Here is a 14,633-nt window from a genome sequence, read left to right on the forward strand (position 1 = left end):
AAAAATAAGAGAACAAGTAAGTCAAGCTTGGCCAAAACTCACTCATCTGTAATCCACATGAATTAATCCCAAATAACAACCAAGTCAATATTTGATACGATGAAATACAATTTATCTTTTAAGGCAGGACAAGAAAAAATTAAATATAAAATTCTCTCTGCGTGGTTGTTTGGGCCTCTTCCCTCCCTCATGTGCAGTGTGTATCTTGGTTAAACATTAACCAGGGCTTCCCTGGTGGCGCAGTGGTTGAGAGTCCGCCTGCCGATGCAGGGGACACGGGTTCGTGCCCCGGTCCGGGAAGATCCCACATGCCGTGGAGCGGCTGCGCCCGTGAGCCATGGCCGCTGAGCCTGTGCATCCGGAGCCTGTGCTCCACAACGGGAGAGGCCACAGCAGTGAGAGGCCCGTGTACCGCAAAAAAAAAACCATTAACCAGAGCTCTTCAAAGATGAGAATCCCTGCTTATTTTTTTCTTCTGACACTAGCGGTGTAACTTCTTAAAAGACCAGTGTTCTTTCCCAGCTCTGTAGGGAGTCATGGTGACTTGCTGCTCGCTCTGTACATGCTGACCTGGACTATGTGTCCTTGGTGAACTTTACGTAAAACATCAGTATGTCATTTTGATGTTCGATCCTTTCTCTCAAAGATGTATATGACTGTGCCTTCGACTTCTAACAGGCGGAACAGTTCTCAGAGCTTCCTGAGAATCTGCTTCCTGGGTTATAATCCCTGGTTTGGCTTGAATAAAATTCCCTTTCTTCCTTCTTAACTTGATCGTTAATTGAATTTTCATCGACAGATAGGTAGGATATATTAAATTATTAAATAGAAATGAAAGAGTGAGCAGGAATAGAGGTCATTAGCTTCTAGAGCAGTCCCTCAGGCAACTCCAACGTGGTCCCTAGGAGTCAGGACGACATTGGGCGTTCTGGTTCTGCCTGGACAGCAGGACCGCAGCTGGAGGCCACGTGGGGCTTCACTGCACAATGCTAGGGAGCTCTGTTCAATGGACCGCATGGAATGGTGGCCCTGGATGTGTGCAATGCTGTGGTCCTGCAGCCACTTTATCCTGAGGAAATTTACATCTCCATCAATATCAAAGTCCAGAACCAATCCTAGAAATCAGGGGTGACCTAGCAAGACTTGGATTCAAGGTCTGATCCCCACTCGACATCAGTACTTATCTCCTTAAGGAAATCAAGGAAAAAAATGAGGGACCATGTCCTTTCAATGCCTTCTGTGTTCTTCCTTGGTCAAACCAAGGACAAAATAGTCCCTAACTATTTAGCTTAAATTGATGGTCTCAATACAGGTTAGTAACAAAATAGAGATACTTGGAAAACTTTTCATAATTCTCTCTTTTTATGAAAGACTGAAAACTACATCTCGATACCCTAGGATTCTGGATGTTTTCTAATTGATTAGAGCCTCTTCCCCCTTTATGGTTTATCTGCTAGAGGATCGGAGATTTTCATGACAATCTTCTACCCATGTTTGAGTCTGCCCTAAGTCACAAGAGAAGGCTAGGATAATGGGGGAACATGGGTATGCCAGTGAGGTGCTGGTCACTCAATCCAGTCCCTACAAGACTAACGTTATAAATTTGCTTACGACCCTGGAATGCTAAATATATCACGTTCTTTCTGGCCACGATACAAACATTTCTTATTTCCATGTAGGAAGATGAGGTTTTTAACTTCCAGGAAACATCATGAACTCCCATATGGATGGTCAGTATTCCCTGTCCCATGAAGCTTACGTCATGACATGAGTCTAAGACCAATATCAGAGCACCTGATATTCACAGTTTTCCCCTCAAATTTCAAATAAAACCTCACGTTATGAATGTAAGTGCTTGCTTTGTTTTCCTCCGCTGGCCTGGGACTACGGCAGAATGTGCTACTGTGGTGAAGCAGGTCCCTGGGTTTTTTCTCTCGTTTGGTAGAATTATTAAGGAAAAGGAAAAGCTATTAGAAGAGGAGAGCTGGCTAAGGACTCTGTACGTCAGACAGGAGCTTCTCAAGTGAGTATGATTCGGCCAAAATGGCACCCAAGCACTACCAAAGGGCAAGTGTATTTTCTCAAATACGTACTTCCTTAAGCATAATTTTACAAGCCCTCCAACTCCTGAAATATTTAGAATGATTTCATTCATGGCTCAATTACTGACATAGCTGAAAGAGAAGAATTTTAAGGAATTCACAGTAGAAAAACTAGTTTAGCAATGAGTCGATTGTTTTCTTTTCTATGTTCTCACCCATCCACATCTTTTTCTGGTTTCAAGGCATTGAGGATTTTGTTGCTAAATGAGGTCTCGGAGATCTGAAGGGCAAGGCCATGTATTCTGGTGTCTTCATTAATCTTCAGGATCTCATCTATGATCTAAAGTGAAAACTAAAGTCAGTTTTGCAAAAATAAGACCCAAGAACAGACACTTTATGTCAAAAATAGATTCATGAAAATGCATCTGTTTTAGTTTCTTTTTTCTCCTTGTTGAAGACCTGGTGTAAAGCAGAATGAAGAAGTCTACGTTCCCTCTAACCACGTTTATAAAAGCTTGGCTGAATTTTTTAGTGACTTCAAGTCCTTCTTATCGCTCTATTCTCTGCCAGAACAGAACAAAACAAAACCAAAGTTCAACAGTTAATAAAGCTGAGATCAGCAAAAGACAATTCCCTGTCCACAATCAGATCTGAGCCCAATGCAATGCCAACTTTCAGGGAGGCCAGGACTCAGGAACCTTGAGCATTCCAACCTGGCCCAGAGAAGCCTGTGTTTCAAGCACACTGTGCTTAACCAAAGCTTACTAATCATGACACTCAGGCCCTCCTGTTCTCTGGACCAGAATGGCATGTAGAAAGCATTTCCAAAGGCTTATGACGGAAAACCTCTAAGCATAGATAGCTCCATTTTACAGGAAACACTAAAATAATTTGCTGTTTATGAAAAAGACCAAAGCAGTTTGGGAAGCTAATATAATCGATATTGAATGGCCACGTATGTCTTTAAATAAGCAATGCTCTGGCCTCTCTGTTTACCTCTATTTTACGCCAGGATTTCACTTAGCAATGTTACTTGTTGATAACTAAGAGAGATTCTAGCTCGTAGATATGGATCTCACTATGAGAAGTGTTAGTTTACCATTTCTGTTTGACTATCTAGCAAAAATCATGATGGTATTTCTACCTGGTAAGAGAAGAAAAAGCTATTTGATATATTCAGAAAACTCAGAAAGAAAATTTTGTTTAATATTCATCATTCTGTCATTCATTCAACAAATGTTGAATGTTTTGAATATCTACCTTGTACCAGTTCTGAGTAAAGGAAATACAGTTGTAAAAAATATCTGCCCTCATGGAGCTTATATTCTAGTAGAGAAGACAAGACCAATAACAACAATAACAACAGGGACTTCCCTGGTGGCACAGTGGTTAAGAATCTGCCTGCCAATGCAGGGGACACGGGTTCAATCCCTGGTCCAGGAAGATCCCACATGCCTCTGAGTAACTAAGCCCGTGCACCACAACTACTGAGCCCGCGCTCTAGAGCCTGTGAGACACAACTACTGAGCCTGTGTGCTGCAACTACTGAAGCCCACTTGCCTAGGGCCCGTGCTCCACAGCAAGAGAAGCCACAGCAATGAGAAGCCCGTGCACCGCAGCAAAGCGTAGCCCCCGCTCGCTGCAACTAGAGAGAAAGCCCATGCACAGCAACGAAGACCCAATGCAGCCAAATAAATAAATAAATAAAATGACCAAAAAAATAACAACAATAATAGTATAATCTCTGAAATTGATATGGAGTGATGGCAGGTAGGGGGTGGTCAGACGGGGTGGCATCTATACACAGAGCCCAGCCAGAATGAAGTGAGGGTACTACTGTTACCTCCAACGTAGTTAGAGGTAACAACGACAACAAAATCTTAATAAATTAAGATCCTTACTCTTTTCCAACATAATAACACCATCATATAAATTCCCATTTATCAGAATTTCAAAGAAAAAGAGTGAATAAGTGACTCCTTGTCAAAAAAATGAGCCAAGGGGAACCTAAAGGAGAAGGAAATCCAAAAAAAGAGGGGATATGCGTATACATACAGCTGATTCACTTTGCTGTACAGTAGAAACTAACACAGGATTGTAAAGCAACTATACTCCAATAAGAATTTTTAAAAAATACGGTGACAAACTGGAAAAAAAATTTGAATGAAAAAAATTAAATAAGCCAAGGGGGAAAAAAAAGTCAAGGGCTATCAATACCAGCGGCAAAACAATCTAAGAACATGCAAATTCTACTGCAGAAAATGAGTGTCCTTTGCAAAGGGAAAACAACTTTCTCTGCATTCTGTTAGTACTGGTAGGACAGGTGTCAGTATTGGTAATATCTTACAATGGCAAGTGTGGTAGAAACTGTTTGCCCAATATCCAATTTCTGTTCTTTCTTAGTAATGAACTCTTCATTTTTAGCTGTGCTAGAAATGATCGTGGGCCACTTGGTATAAAGACCACATTTCTCGCCTCCCTTGCAAAAAGGCCAAGCAATTAGGTCAGGCCAGTGGAATGGAAGCAGAACTGTGGCTTTCAGGAGAAAGACTGGGATCCTGACTTTGGTCTTTGTCCTTCCTTTTTCTTGCTGGTGATAAGAACTTGTTGAACTAAGCCCTGTGGTCCTGGAAAACAGGGATGGTTAAGAAATGCCCCCATCCTTTGTGGACTGCAAAGAACCACCTTCCCCATATGATTCTGACACGACCATCCAATGCTCCCTCGTCTCCAGACCCCACAAAGTTCTATTCTTCGTTCATAAATGATTTACTTGAACTGCTGGTCTCCACTGATCCATCGGCACAAAATGTCTGTTAACCAAACTCTGGGTAAGCTTCTTCCCTTCCCCCAGGTTCCTAACCTTTAACCTACCCTCGGTCTGATTGGCCAACAGCTCTACCACCACCCAACCTCCCTGGGAGAATAGGCTGGCCTCGGGGTAAAACATTCTCTAATCTCCTATCCCATCAAGCCACCCTTTCATCCCACTTTTCTCACACTGGGTTCTTTCCTCCCTATAGAAGAGAAGCCTTTTGCTGACCTCTCAAAGGTGTGTCAAGCTTACGGGCAGAGTGTGCAGTCCCTTTCCCCACCTTGCAATAATCCTTTCAGATTATGTCTCTCCTCACTGAGACTGGATTTATTTTCTCTTTGACACTGGCTGGAATGTGGATGTGACCTGTAGCGCTGAATCTGCCATCCTGGATGAGGCAACACAACAAAGACCACAGCGCAGCAAGATCCAGGGAGCCCCTGAGGTCCTAACGACTCAGTGACGCCACCACACCAGCCGGGGACTGCCTACTGCTAAACTTTATTCACATACAAAAAACTTCTGTGTTACTCCAGATTACTTAAGGTTTTCAGCACTGCCACAGCCAGTCTGAAGAAAACCTAGCCATAGAAGGAGGAGACACCAGGATGGCCCGTGGTCCAGTTTCCTAGGCCCTACTTATAGGGGTGATTGCTTCTCCCACGCTTGAGATGACACTTATGAGGACTGGTCTTCCCTGCTGGTGGAAACAACTAAAGCACATACAGTAGCAACAAAAGAACCCTGTGGTGGATTTTCTCTTTTTTTTTTTTTTTTTTGTGGTACGCGGGCCTCTCACTGTTGTGGCCTCTCCCGTTGAGGAGCACAGGCTCCGGACGCGCAGGCTCAGCGGCCATGGCTCACGGGCCCAGACGCTCTGCGGCATGTGGGATCTTCCCGGACCGGGGCACAAACCCGCGTCCCCTGCATCGGCAGGCGGACTCTCAACCACTGCGCCACCAGGGAAGCCCCCCTATGGTGGATTTTCATCAGCTGCCCCCAAACACCACTGAAGGATTCACACAAGGTTAGCCTGAAAAATATCTTCTCCTTTATTTTATCGACAGGGCAACTGAGACCCAGAGAAACCAAAGAACGGTCCAAGCAAGGTCAAACAACCTGTCAGGACACTGCAAACCAGAACTAGTCCTCCAGACACTGATAATTTCCACTAGACGATGCTGTTGCTACAGCTGAAGAAACACAACCAAAGTCACCACATCATAGGTCACATCATCAACAGAAACACATGGTAAGGAGATAACAACAAGGTCATACTGAATAGCACAAGGAACTATATTCGATATGGTAATAAACCATAATGGAAAAGAATACATAAATGTATGTATAACTGAGTCACTTTGTTATACACCAGAAACTAATACAACATTATAAATCAACTATACTTCGATTAAAAAAAAAGAAACATGGTAAGGGACAGATAGATCAAGGGGCATCTACACTAGTGGGAAAAATGAACTATTCCCTCTACAAGTTCAGCCCTAAGAAAAGGCTTGTTCAGTTCTGACCACAACTAAGAGATGTTAAGAGGTCTGTTAGGACTGAAGAGGAACACAAAATAAGGGTTAAGTGTGCTGCTGTATTACCTCATCTTCACTGCTATCTGCAGGAAGACAGATGTGAGTGATGTTCAGACCAGCCTGCAAAGAGAGCATAGGGCGATTTTGTCACGGAGAGAAAATGAATCTATCACCCGAAAATTAAAATGAAGTTTTAAAATCATTCAAAAAATCAACAATCCTTACCTCCTCAGCCAAATTCTGGTTTACTTCCTGCATCAAGTTATCATCACCTGCCTTGGGAAAGGAGAGCAAGAAGGGGAACATAACAACATAAAAATACCTTGAAAAGGTACAAAGCAATACAAAGGCTAATTCTGTGATTATACATTATCTGACTACAAAGATGATAGGGAAATGCAGAAAAAGAATCTTATTGCTCATAAAAGGGGACTAAGGGCTGGTATTTATCAACATGTCAGTTTCTCAGGCTTTAAGATATATCACTTTTGAAAATAATAGTCCTCATAGGGCGTATATAGCCGCATAGGCAGCATTCCTTTCTAAGTGAGGACACCTAAGACGGGTGTTTAGGACTTGCCCTTGGGTGAAAAGCTACCAATGAGCAGAATTCCAGGAGGCCAGGCTCTTGTTTCGCTTTCCTTTCCACTCTTCTCACTTGCTTATCTTTGTAGGGGGTGAGGAAACAGACCCCAAAGAACGCAGGCCCCAGAGTGACTTGAGCATAGCTCTCCAGTCTTGAAATGACAGCGCTGATGAAACTAGAGGCTGCTACTCTGATGCATTAAGCGTGCACCCAAAACCACAGAGGCAGCTCAACTGCTGGGCTGTGTGACCTTACAGGCTCGGCCCAGCGCACCACTTCCCTGCACCTGCGTCACCTGGGTGTGCCAATAAGGGTGGCAAACAGTGCCAACTGCAGCTGGTAATGAAGGGGCCGTGGCTAGAACACAGACATGGAACTCCCAAGTCCTGCCATGCCATGGCTTTTGGCCCTTCAGACTCATGGCAGGCTTGAAAAGACTGAGTAGTAAGATCACCAAATACCATGTCTCAGCAAGCATCTGTCTTCCACAGAAACAAAGTGGAATGTTTTTTCCCATCCCACTCAAATCACATCTGATCAGCATTTATAATGGACCACATTATATCCTGTGTAATGCAACTTACATGAGCACCTACCTCCTGACCTCCGGAAGCTATCCGCACCAAAAGGAGACAGACTCAGACAGAGTGGTACCTAACCTGTAATCCTGAAGCGGCAAAATGACCAGATAAAGGGGGAAATGACAACATTTCCACATGAGCTTTCTCCTCCATCCCCGAAGCCCGAGTGGGACTTCTGTGACAAGAAATGCAGCTGGTCACCTGTGTATAGTTGTCTTCTAAATTAGAAGACATCCTAAAATAGCAAGACAGAACCACATTCTTAGCTTACCTGAATAATAGCAAGAACCGGCTTAAAGGCAGGGTTTTTTCCTTGCAATAAACTCAGAACTTCTTTCGAATTCTGAATGATGTCTCTGCATTGAGAAAGAAAAACAACATAGTCAGGTCTAGGTTAATGACTAGAAAGGATGGATACAACACATTTTCTTAGAAGGTTTTCTACTCTAAATGAAACTAATTAGACAGCACAAGGACAGGCTCCTCTAAGTGTGGAAAGGGTGGAGGGAGGGGGAGGAGAACAATCATGAAATACCTGGCGTAGGGCTTCCCCCACGGCGCAGTGGTTAAGAATCCGCCTGCCAATGCACGGGTCAGGGGTTCGAGCCCTGGTCCGGGAAGATCCCACATGCCGCGGAGCAACTAAGCCTGTGCGCCACAACTACTGAGCCTGCGCTCTAGAGCCCGCGAGCCACAGCTTCTGAGCCCGTGTGCTGCAACTACTGAGCCCGCGCGCCCAGAGCCTGTGCTCTGCAACAAGAGAAGCCACCACAATGAGAAGGCCGCACACCGCAACTAAGAGCAGCCCCTGCTTGCTGCAACTAGAGAAAGCCCGTGTGCAACTAAGACCCAACGCAGCCAAAAATAAATAAATAATAAATGTATTAAAAAAAAAAGTTGGCTCTTACGAATGAACTTATTTACAAAACAGAAACAGACCCACAGACATAGAAAACAATCTTATGGTTACGAAAGGGGAAGGGGGGGAGGGATAAATTAGGAGTTTGGGATTAACAGATACACATTACTATATATAAAATAGACAAACAACAAGGACCTACTATATAGCACAGGGAACTATACTCAGTATCTTGTAACAGCCTATAATGGAAAAGAATCTGAAAAAGATATCTCTATCTATATACATATAGACAATTTTGTATAACTGAACCACTTTGCTGTATACCTGGAACACAACATTGTAAATCAACTATATTTCAATAAAAATTTTTAATTAAAAATATTAAATAAAAAATTAAAAAAAGAAAGTTGGCTCTTTTTCCTCTCACAATAATAGACAAAAGGCTTAGCCAAGGCAGCACCCAAGCTTCAGTGCTTAAGACCACCTCTAAGGATCATCTCTTGTTTCCATCAGGGTCTTGCATGCACAACAGCTTTCAAAAAATGCAAGGGGAACTTCCAGCCAGATCCCATCAGCAATAAATGGCCATGAGCAAAGGGACAAGGCAGAATGGCCAGGGGCAAAACTCCTCCCAGTTTTAGAGAAGAATTTGACGAATGTAACTGGCAGGCACTGCTCTTGTAGGTGGCTTAGGAGAGAAGGGTGCTCGGAAAACTTTAAAGGCTTCAAAACTCAACCAGGATGAGCCTTCCCACAGTCAGCTGGGCTAGAAGACATAGAGTAAATGGGCATGCAGCTGTCTACAACCCAGGAAGGTTTTGGTTTGTTTTTAAACACTTGGGATAAAGCAACTTGATTCCCAGTGAAACAATTGTATTGTTGTGTTGATAAACCAGACTATATGTGAAAGTTCACAAATCACCTTATAAACGAGCAAGAATCTTCTGTCCAACAACATGCGGCTGAGGACACGCCGTATGCAGGTTCTCTGCCTTTCTTGGCTGCTAATTTGGGCCATACTGGGTCCTCATTTCTGGCTAGTGTGGGAAGGCACTGGAGTGCGGGTCCCAAGTGGTTCTTGGCAATGTGTATATGGGTCATCTGGAAAGCTTGGTAAAGAGAAAGGCTTTGTGACTCAGCCCAGAAAGTCGGACTCCCTAAGTCTGGGTGGGGCCTGGGAATGTGTGTCTTCAACAAGGAGTCTGGGTGGCCCTGAAGCACTCAGGGGAAATCAGGCCTCTGGTTGACTAGCGTGGGCAATTCACTGAGCCACTAAGGAACCCGTTTCCTCATCTGCAGGGCAGGTGTACTACAAGGACTCTACCTTTGTTCTTATACTTGTACAGTGTTGTTCTGTGTCTCAAAGCTACACCTGAACGCTAAAAACACTCCTTCCAAAAGCAATTTTCCCAGAAACACTTGCAGCACCTACCCCTCAATAGAATGAAGGGCACACGACCGTAGAAGCTGACACCTGTCACCAACTCTGCTCATAAAGTTGGCTAATTCCCCCACAACTTGCCACATGTGTGACGTTTCATTCTTTGGGGTTATTCCTTATTCTTCCATTATTCTTACAGTGCCAAGCAAAGCAAGCAAGGAGTTACCAGGCTCAGGAAGTCTAGAAAGTAGCATAGATGTTTCTCATCAGAGATTTTTCTGCCCTGGGTGAGAAAAGTTGCCTCAACTTCTAGTTGGAAGGCGACTTCTGCATCCTATACTGTCTTTGGACCCTTACCCTGAAACCAAATCCCCCTAAAACCTCTTATCCAGTTTATGATTAATCTCTCTATCCAAAACTTTATTCCTTTTCTTGTCCCCTTAATCCTGTGCTAAATGAGCAATAATCAACCAGAGTCAGACGACTAAAATTGCTGTTGTTGGTAACATCGTTAATATACTAAAATTGCTATCATAGATATCTTCACTAACTACAATCTCAAGCTGTTTCTCCAGGGCAAAATGAGCTAACAGACATCTGGCCAAGGACCACCCACCTAAAGAAGCATAAACCAGAGACATCCCGACTGCCGAAACCACAATTAAGAAATGTTGGATTTCCCTGGTGGTCCAGCGGTTGACTCCCCGCTCCCAACGCAGAGGGCACCAGTTCGATCCCTGGTCGGGGAAGATCCCACATGCCCCGTGGCTCGGCAAACAAACAAAAAAACCCCAAAACCTCTATCTCAAAGATCAAGTTGGAGTGGAGTGGATCTGAGGCGTCCCTTACTCCCCTGCTTGGTACCCTGCAACAAACACTGTACCTGCCTACGTCACAACCCGGTGTCAGTAGACTGGGTGTGCTGCACATCTGGCGAGGATACCCCAGTTCGGTTTGGTAACAGCCCCTTAAGATGAGCTCAGCTGTACACTGCTTAAAATCTAATGACCGGAAGAGACCTAACCGCGACGTCCGGAGAGAAGACAAGGTAAACTGAAGAGTCCTTGGAGTCATAGGCCACATCATGAAGCGCCTTGGAAACAGAGGGAGTAAAAAGGTAAATTCATTTTCAGAATGAAGGCTAGAAGAAAAACAGAAGAGGATGTCAGCGGATGGACGTGAAGAGCTCGCTCCGTAACATGGCATCCTGGAACTAGGAATTCTAGTTAGGGAAGGGAAGAAAGGGCTTTCCCGCGACCCCCAGGCATGTCCGGAGCGCTTCACTCAGACAAGGCTCTACTTCCCCTCGCTCCCACCGAAGGGCTAGGAGAAGCGGCTAGGGTGTGTGTGAGGATCAAGGGGGGTGGGTACGGGGGTGGAGGGGGACCGGCGAACGTCTCCGGTGGGGACAGCGGAAGGCCGGCCCGGGGCTCCCAGGCAGAGTTCGCCTCTCGCTCGGGAGATAACTTTGGAAATAAGTCTCAGCTGGGGATTCCGTGCCCAACGTGCAGCGATGCTGGGAACGAGACGGCCCCGACTTCTCCGGCAGCCCTCCGCGCGTCACTAGGTGGGCCGGGCCGCAGCCCTCCCACGCGCAGGAGGCTGCGGCGTTTTGGAAGCGCAGACCTCACCGCAGTCACTGTACGCCGCCCGCAGCCAGCGTCCCGAAGGCGGAGCCCCTGCGCAGACGGGCGCCGATCGGTGGGCCCCGGGCGCCCCTGCCGCAGCCCCGCGGGCCCGCAGCGCCCCGGCCACCATGCCGGATCCGACCAGCAGGCGGGCGGCCGGGCTGGCGTGGCGGGAGCGGGCGCCCCTCCCCCTCGGGGCTCCAGCCCTCGCCGCGCCGCCCCTTTCCTGCCCAGGCCGCGCCCGGCATCAGAGCAGGCGGCGGGAGGTGCACGTGGAGCGAGGCGCGCGGTCTGAGCTGCGCAGCACCCGCCGCGGATGCCCACGCCCTCCCGACCCCCGACCCTCCGACCTGGGCCGGCCCCAAGACTCTCCGTCCTCCGGCGCGGCCAGCCCGCCCTCCCGGTGCCCGCGCTGCCCCCCACCAGCTGCCGTCACCCCTAAAAGTTGGCACCAAACCCTCGCGACCCCGTGCTCAGCGAAGCCCCCACGGAGGCCCCCGGGGCCCGGCCGAGACTCGAGAGCTCCGGCCGCCCCACCTCCTGGGTCTCCCCCGGCCGCCGGGGACTTGGGCGGCGGCGAGCGCCGGACACTCACCGGACGATCGAGTCCCGCGCTGGGGGCGCCCGGCTGCCCGGGCCCCGGCTGCTCCCGGCCTGGGTGTCTCGCAGCCGCCGCTGCCCGAGCAGGCCCTCCCCGCCGCCACATCCGCCGCCCCCGCCGCTGCTGGCGAGACAAAGCTCTCGGAGGCGGCGCGGCGGGCCGGGGGGCTGCAGGCGGCCGAGCTGGCGCAGGACGAGCGGCAGGCGCGCGCTCATGGCGAGGCGCGGGCGGCGCAGCGGGAACGCGGCGAGGCGGCGGAAGCGGGAGGCCGCGGGTTCTCCCGCGACGCGGAGATGCGGCGGCTGAGCTCAGAGACGCAGCGGCTCACGTCCCTCCTGGGGGTGGCGGGGCGGGCGCCAGGCGGGAGAACCGGACCCGGCCGGTAACGGGCCAGCGGCAGGAAGGTCCTGGCTATTCTTCCTCAGCGGAGAGGAGCCCCTAGGGGGCACTGCGCTCAGTGGCCGTGACGTTGGGAAGGTGGGCGCCTGTGGGGCGCGGGGCTGCTGTTCGAGTTGCCTGGACGTCAGGGACGGGCACTTTCTGGCACTTGCAAACACAGACTCGAAATTTGGCTAGGGTTAAAAATCAGAGGAGGGTGGGGCGTGAGCATGGGGCTCCCTTCCTGCCCTGAGACAGCTCCTTCTTGCTCCGCCTAGGATGCCAATAACATCCTGCCCTCGGGTGGCAGTTTGCTTCCTGGAAGGGCAATTGGTTTAGGGTTTGCTTATGGCTGGGGGCAGGGGAGATAGAGGGATTGGAGGTTAGAGTTGATAGGTACAGGGTTGTTTTCTGAGGTGATGAAAATGAAATGCTTAACTGTTTACGGAGGAGCATCAGAGAAAACACCAGAGGATCTGATGCTGGAGCTGAGTGTGTTTTTCAAATATATATACTGTTTATTTATAATGTATATAGAGAAAAGCATAAAGTAAAAAATAAAATCACCCACAATACTATTGCCAAGTCATAACGGTTAATTTTGATCTCTTAATTTTATTTTAACTTGTATTACAAGATTGTGACCATATTATATATATAGGTCTCTTCTTCACTTGCTATATCTGTTTTCATGAAATTGGGAAGGGATAGTACTCGAACTCATGATTTATAGTGGCTTTATATTAAAACCTAATCTATATTGTGGATAGACCATAATTTATTTTACCTTTTCCTGATGTTGTTTGTATTGTTTCCAGTTTTGGTGTGAGAAATAACATTCTTTCATTCGCTTGTTCAGTAGCTGTGTGTTGAAGGCTTTCTGTATGCTGGGGGAGGGATAGGAAGGTCAGTTGGGGCCACACCTGTGGTGGCAATATTTACCTGTAACCTTTTGCCGAAGCAGTTCTCAGAAAATTTATAACTGCTAAAAATGTTAAGTGGAGGAGAAATAGCACAGGGAAGTGGAGAATAAACAACACAGCCACAACTTCATATAAAAAGGCAACCCTTCCGATCATACTGAATTGCACGGAAAAGTGTGGCATTTTTGTGAATTGCACGGCTCAGCCTGGCACAGCAGGCCCCAAAGAAGACTTCCCAACACTTCATGCGCTATTCTGTATGGAAGAAAGGTTTGAATAGAAAAGATCAAGTTTAAAACTGTACACCTAAGCTAAATTGATTGGGAAGGGTGAGCCACCAAAACTAATTTGTTACTGGAATCCGTAATATGGAAATGACTCAGGCCATATAGATGTGCTACAGAGCCATCTTGAAGAAGGCACTTTGGAGGCTGTTTTCAGTCGTCACCAAAAGCTTATGGCAATCCACACCTTTAAAGCGATACTCTCTTTTAATTAGATCTCACATTAAAGTATAATAGGGAATTCCCTGGCGGTCCAGTGGTTAGGAATTGGCGCTTTCACTGCCGAGGCGGAGCCTGGGTTCAATCCCTGGTTGGGGAACTAAGATCCCCGCAAGCTGTGCAGCAGCCCAAAAAAAAAAGTATAATAAAGTTCACCTAGAAGCCGTGTGGATTTTTTGTTTTCTGGGTTTTTTTAACTGAATTAATGTACTTTCTAATCTTAAAAAATTTTAGGTGTTGACGCTGATGGTCAACAATGGTCTGTCCCATTATGATATGATTAACTGCGATCTTATATGTAATTTTAAGAAATCACTTTAAGGTCTAGGACAGCAAATGCCTGTGCTGATCAAACCAGTTAAAGTATTTTACTCAACCTGTTCAGGTCCTCACGTGGATGACCATGGAGGCCTCTGTCCTCTGCTCACCTTCAACTCCCTCTTGGGCCCCACCCTGAAGTCATTCCAGATGAGAGCTATTTGGGTTCTTACACACTCATAATACACACTTGTAGGAGAGGATAGGAAAGGGAGAAAGATTTATGGAAGAAAACTTCAGGATCTTTCATATTCCCAGGTTTGGTTCATGGGGAAGTGTCAGGATCTCATTTGGAGATAGATACGTCTGAATCTGTTTATCCCAAACTCAAATATATATTGGTTTACTTAGGAAAAGTCAACTACCCTGGGAGAAAGGGCTCTATTGTGTTGAAGCCCTTAAAAATGCATTAACTCACATTCTTTCCCTAGTGGATATAATTTCAGTGCACTTTGAGATGACATTTGGACATAG

The 14,633-nt window shown here is 46.8% G+C and overlaps 1 protein-coding gene across 6 annotated transcripts in view; it reads right to left on the reverse strand.

Annotated features, from left to right (window-relative positions):
* The window catches only part of MTHFD1L (methylenetetrahydrofolate dehydrogenase (NADP+ dependent) 1 like), a 195,584-nt gene extending 183,164 nt beyond the window's left edge, over window positions 1-12,420 (reverse strand). For 2 of the 6 annotated variants that reach the window (XM_060029782.1, XM_060029783.1), the window contains exons 1-5: window positions 10,692-11,417; window positions 7,837-7,921; window positions 6,624-6,674; window positions 6,465-6,518; window positions 2,258-2,382 (exon numbers count right to left, since the gene is read on the reverse strand). In XM_060029782.1, the coding sequence (XP_059885765.1) occupies window positions 2,258-2,382; window positions 6,465-6,518; window positions 6,624-6,674; window positions 7,837-7,921; window positions 10,692-11,014 (638 nt within the window). In that variant the 5' untranslated portion in view covers window positions 11,015-11,417. The other 4 variants (XM_060029788.1, XM_060029785.1, XM_060029787.1 and 1 more) reach the window with 4 other exon arrangements.
* Window positions 12,421-14,633: the final 2,213 nt, after the last annotated feature.

This window comes from Delphinus delphis, chromosome 14 (genome assembly GCF_949987515.2).
Source record: "Delphinus delphis chromosome 14, mDelDel1.2, whole genome shotgun sequence".
Classification (NCBI taxonomy): Eukaryota; Metazoa; Chordata; class Mammalia; order Artiodactyla; family Delphinidae; genus Delphinus; species Delphinus delphis.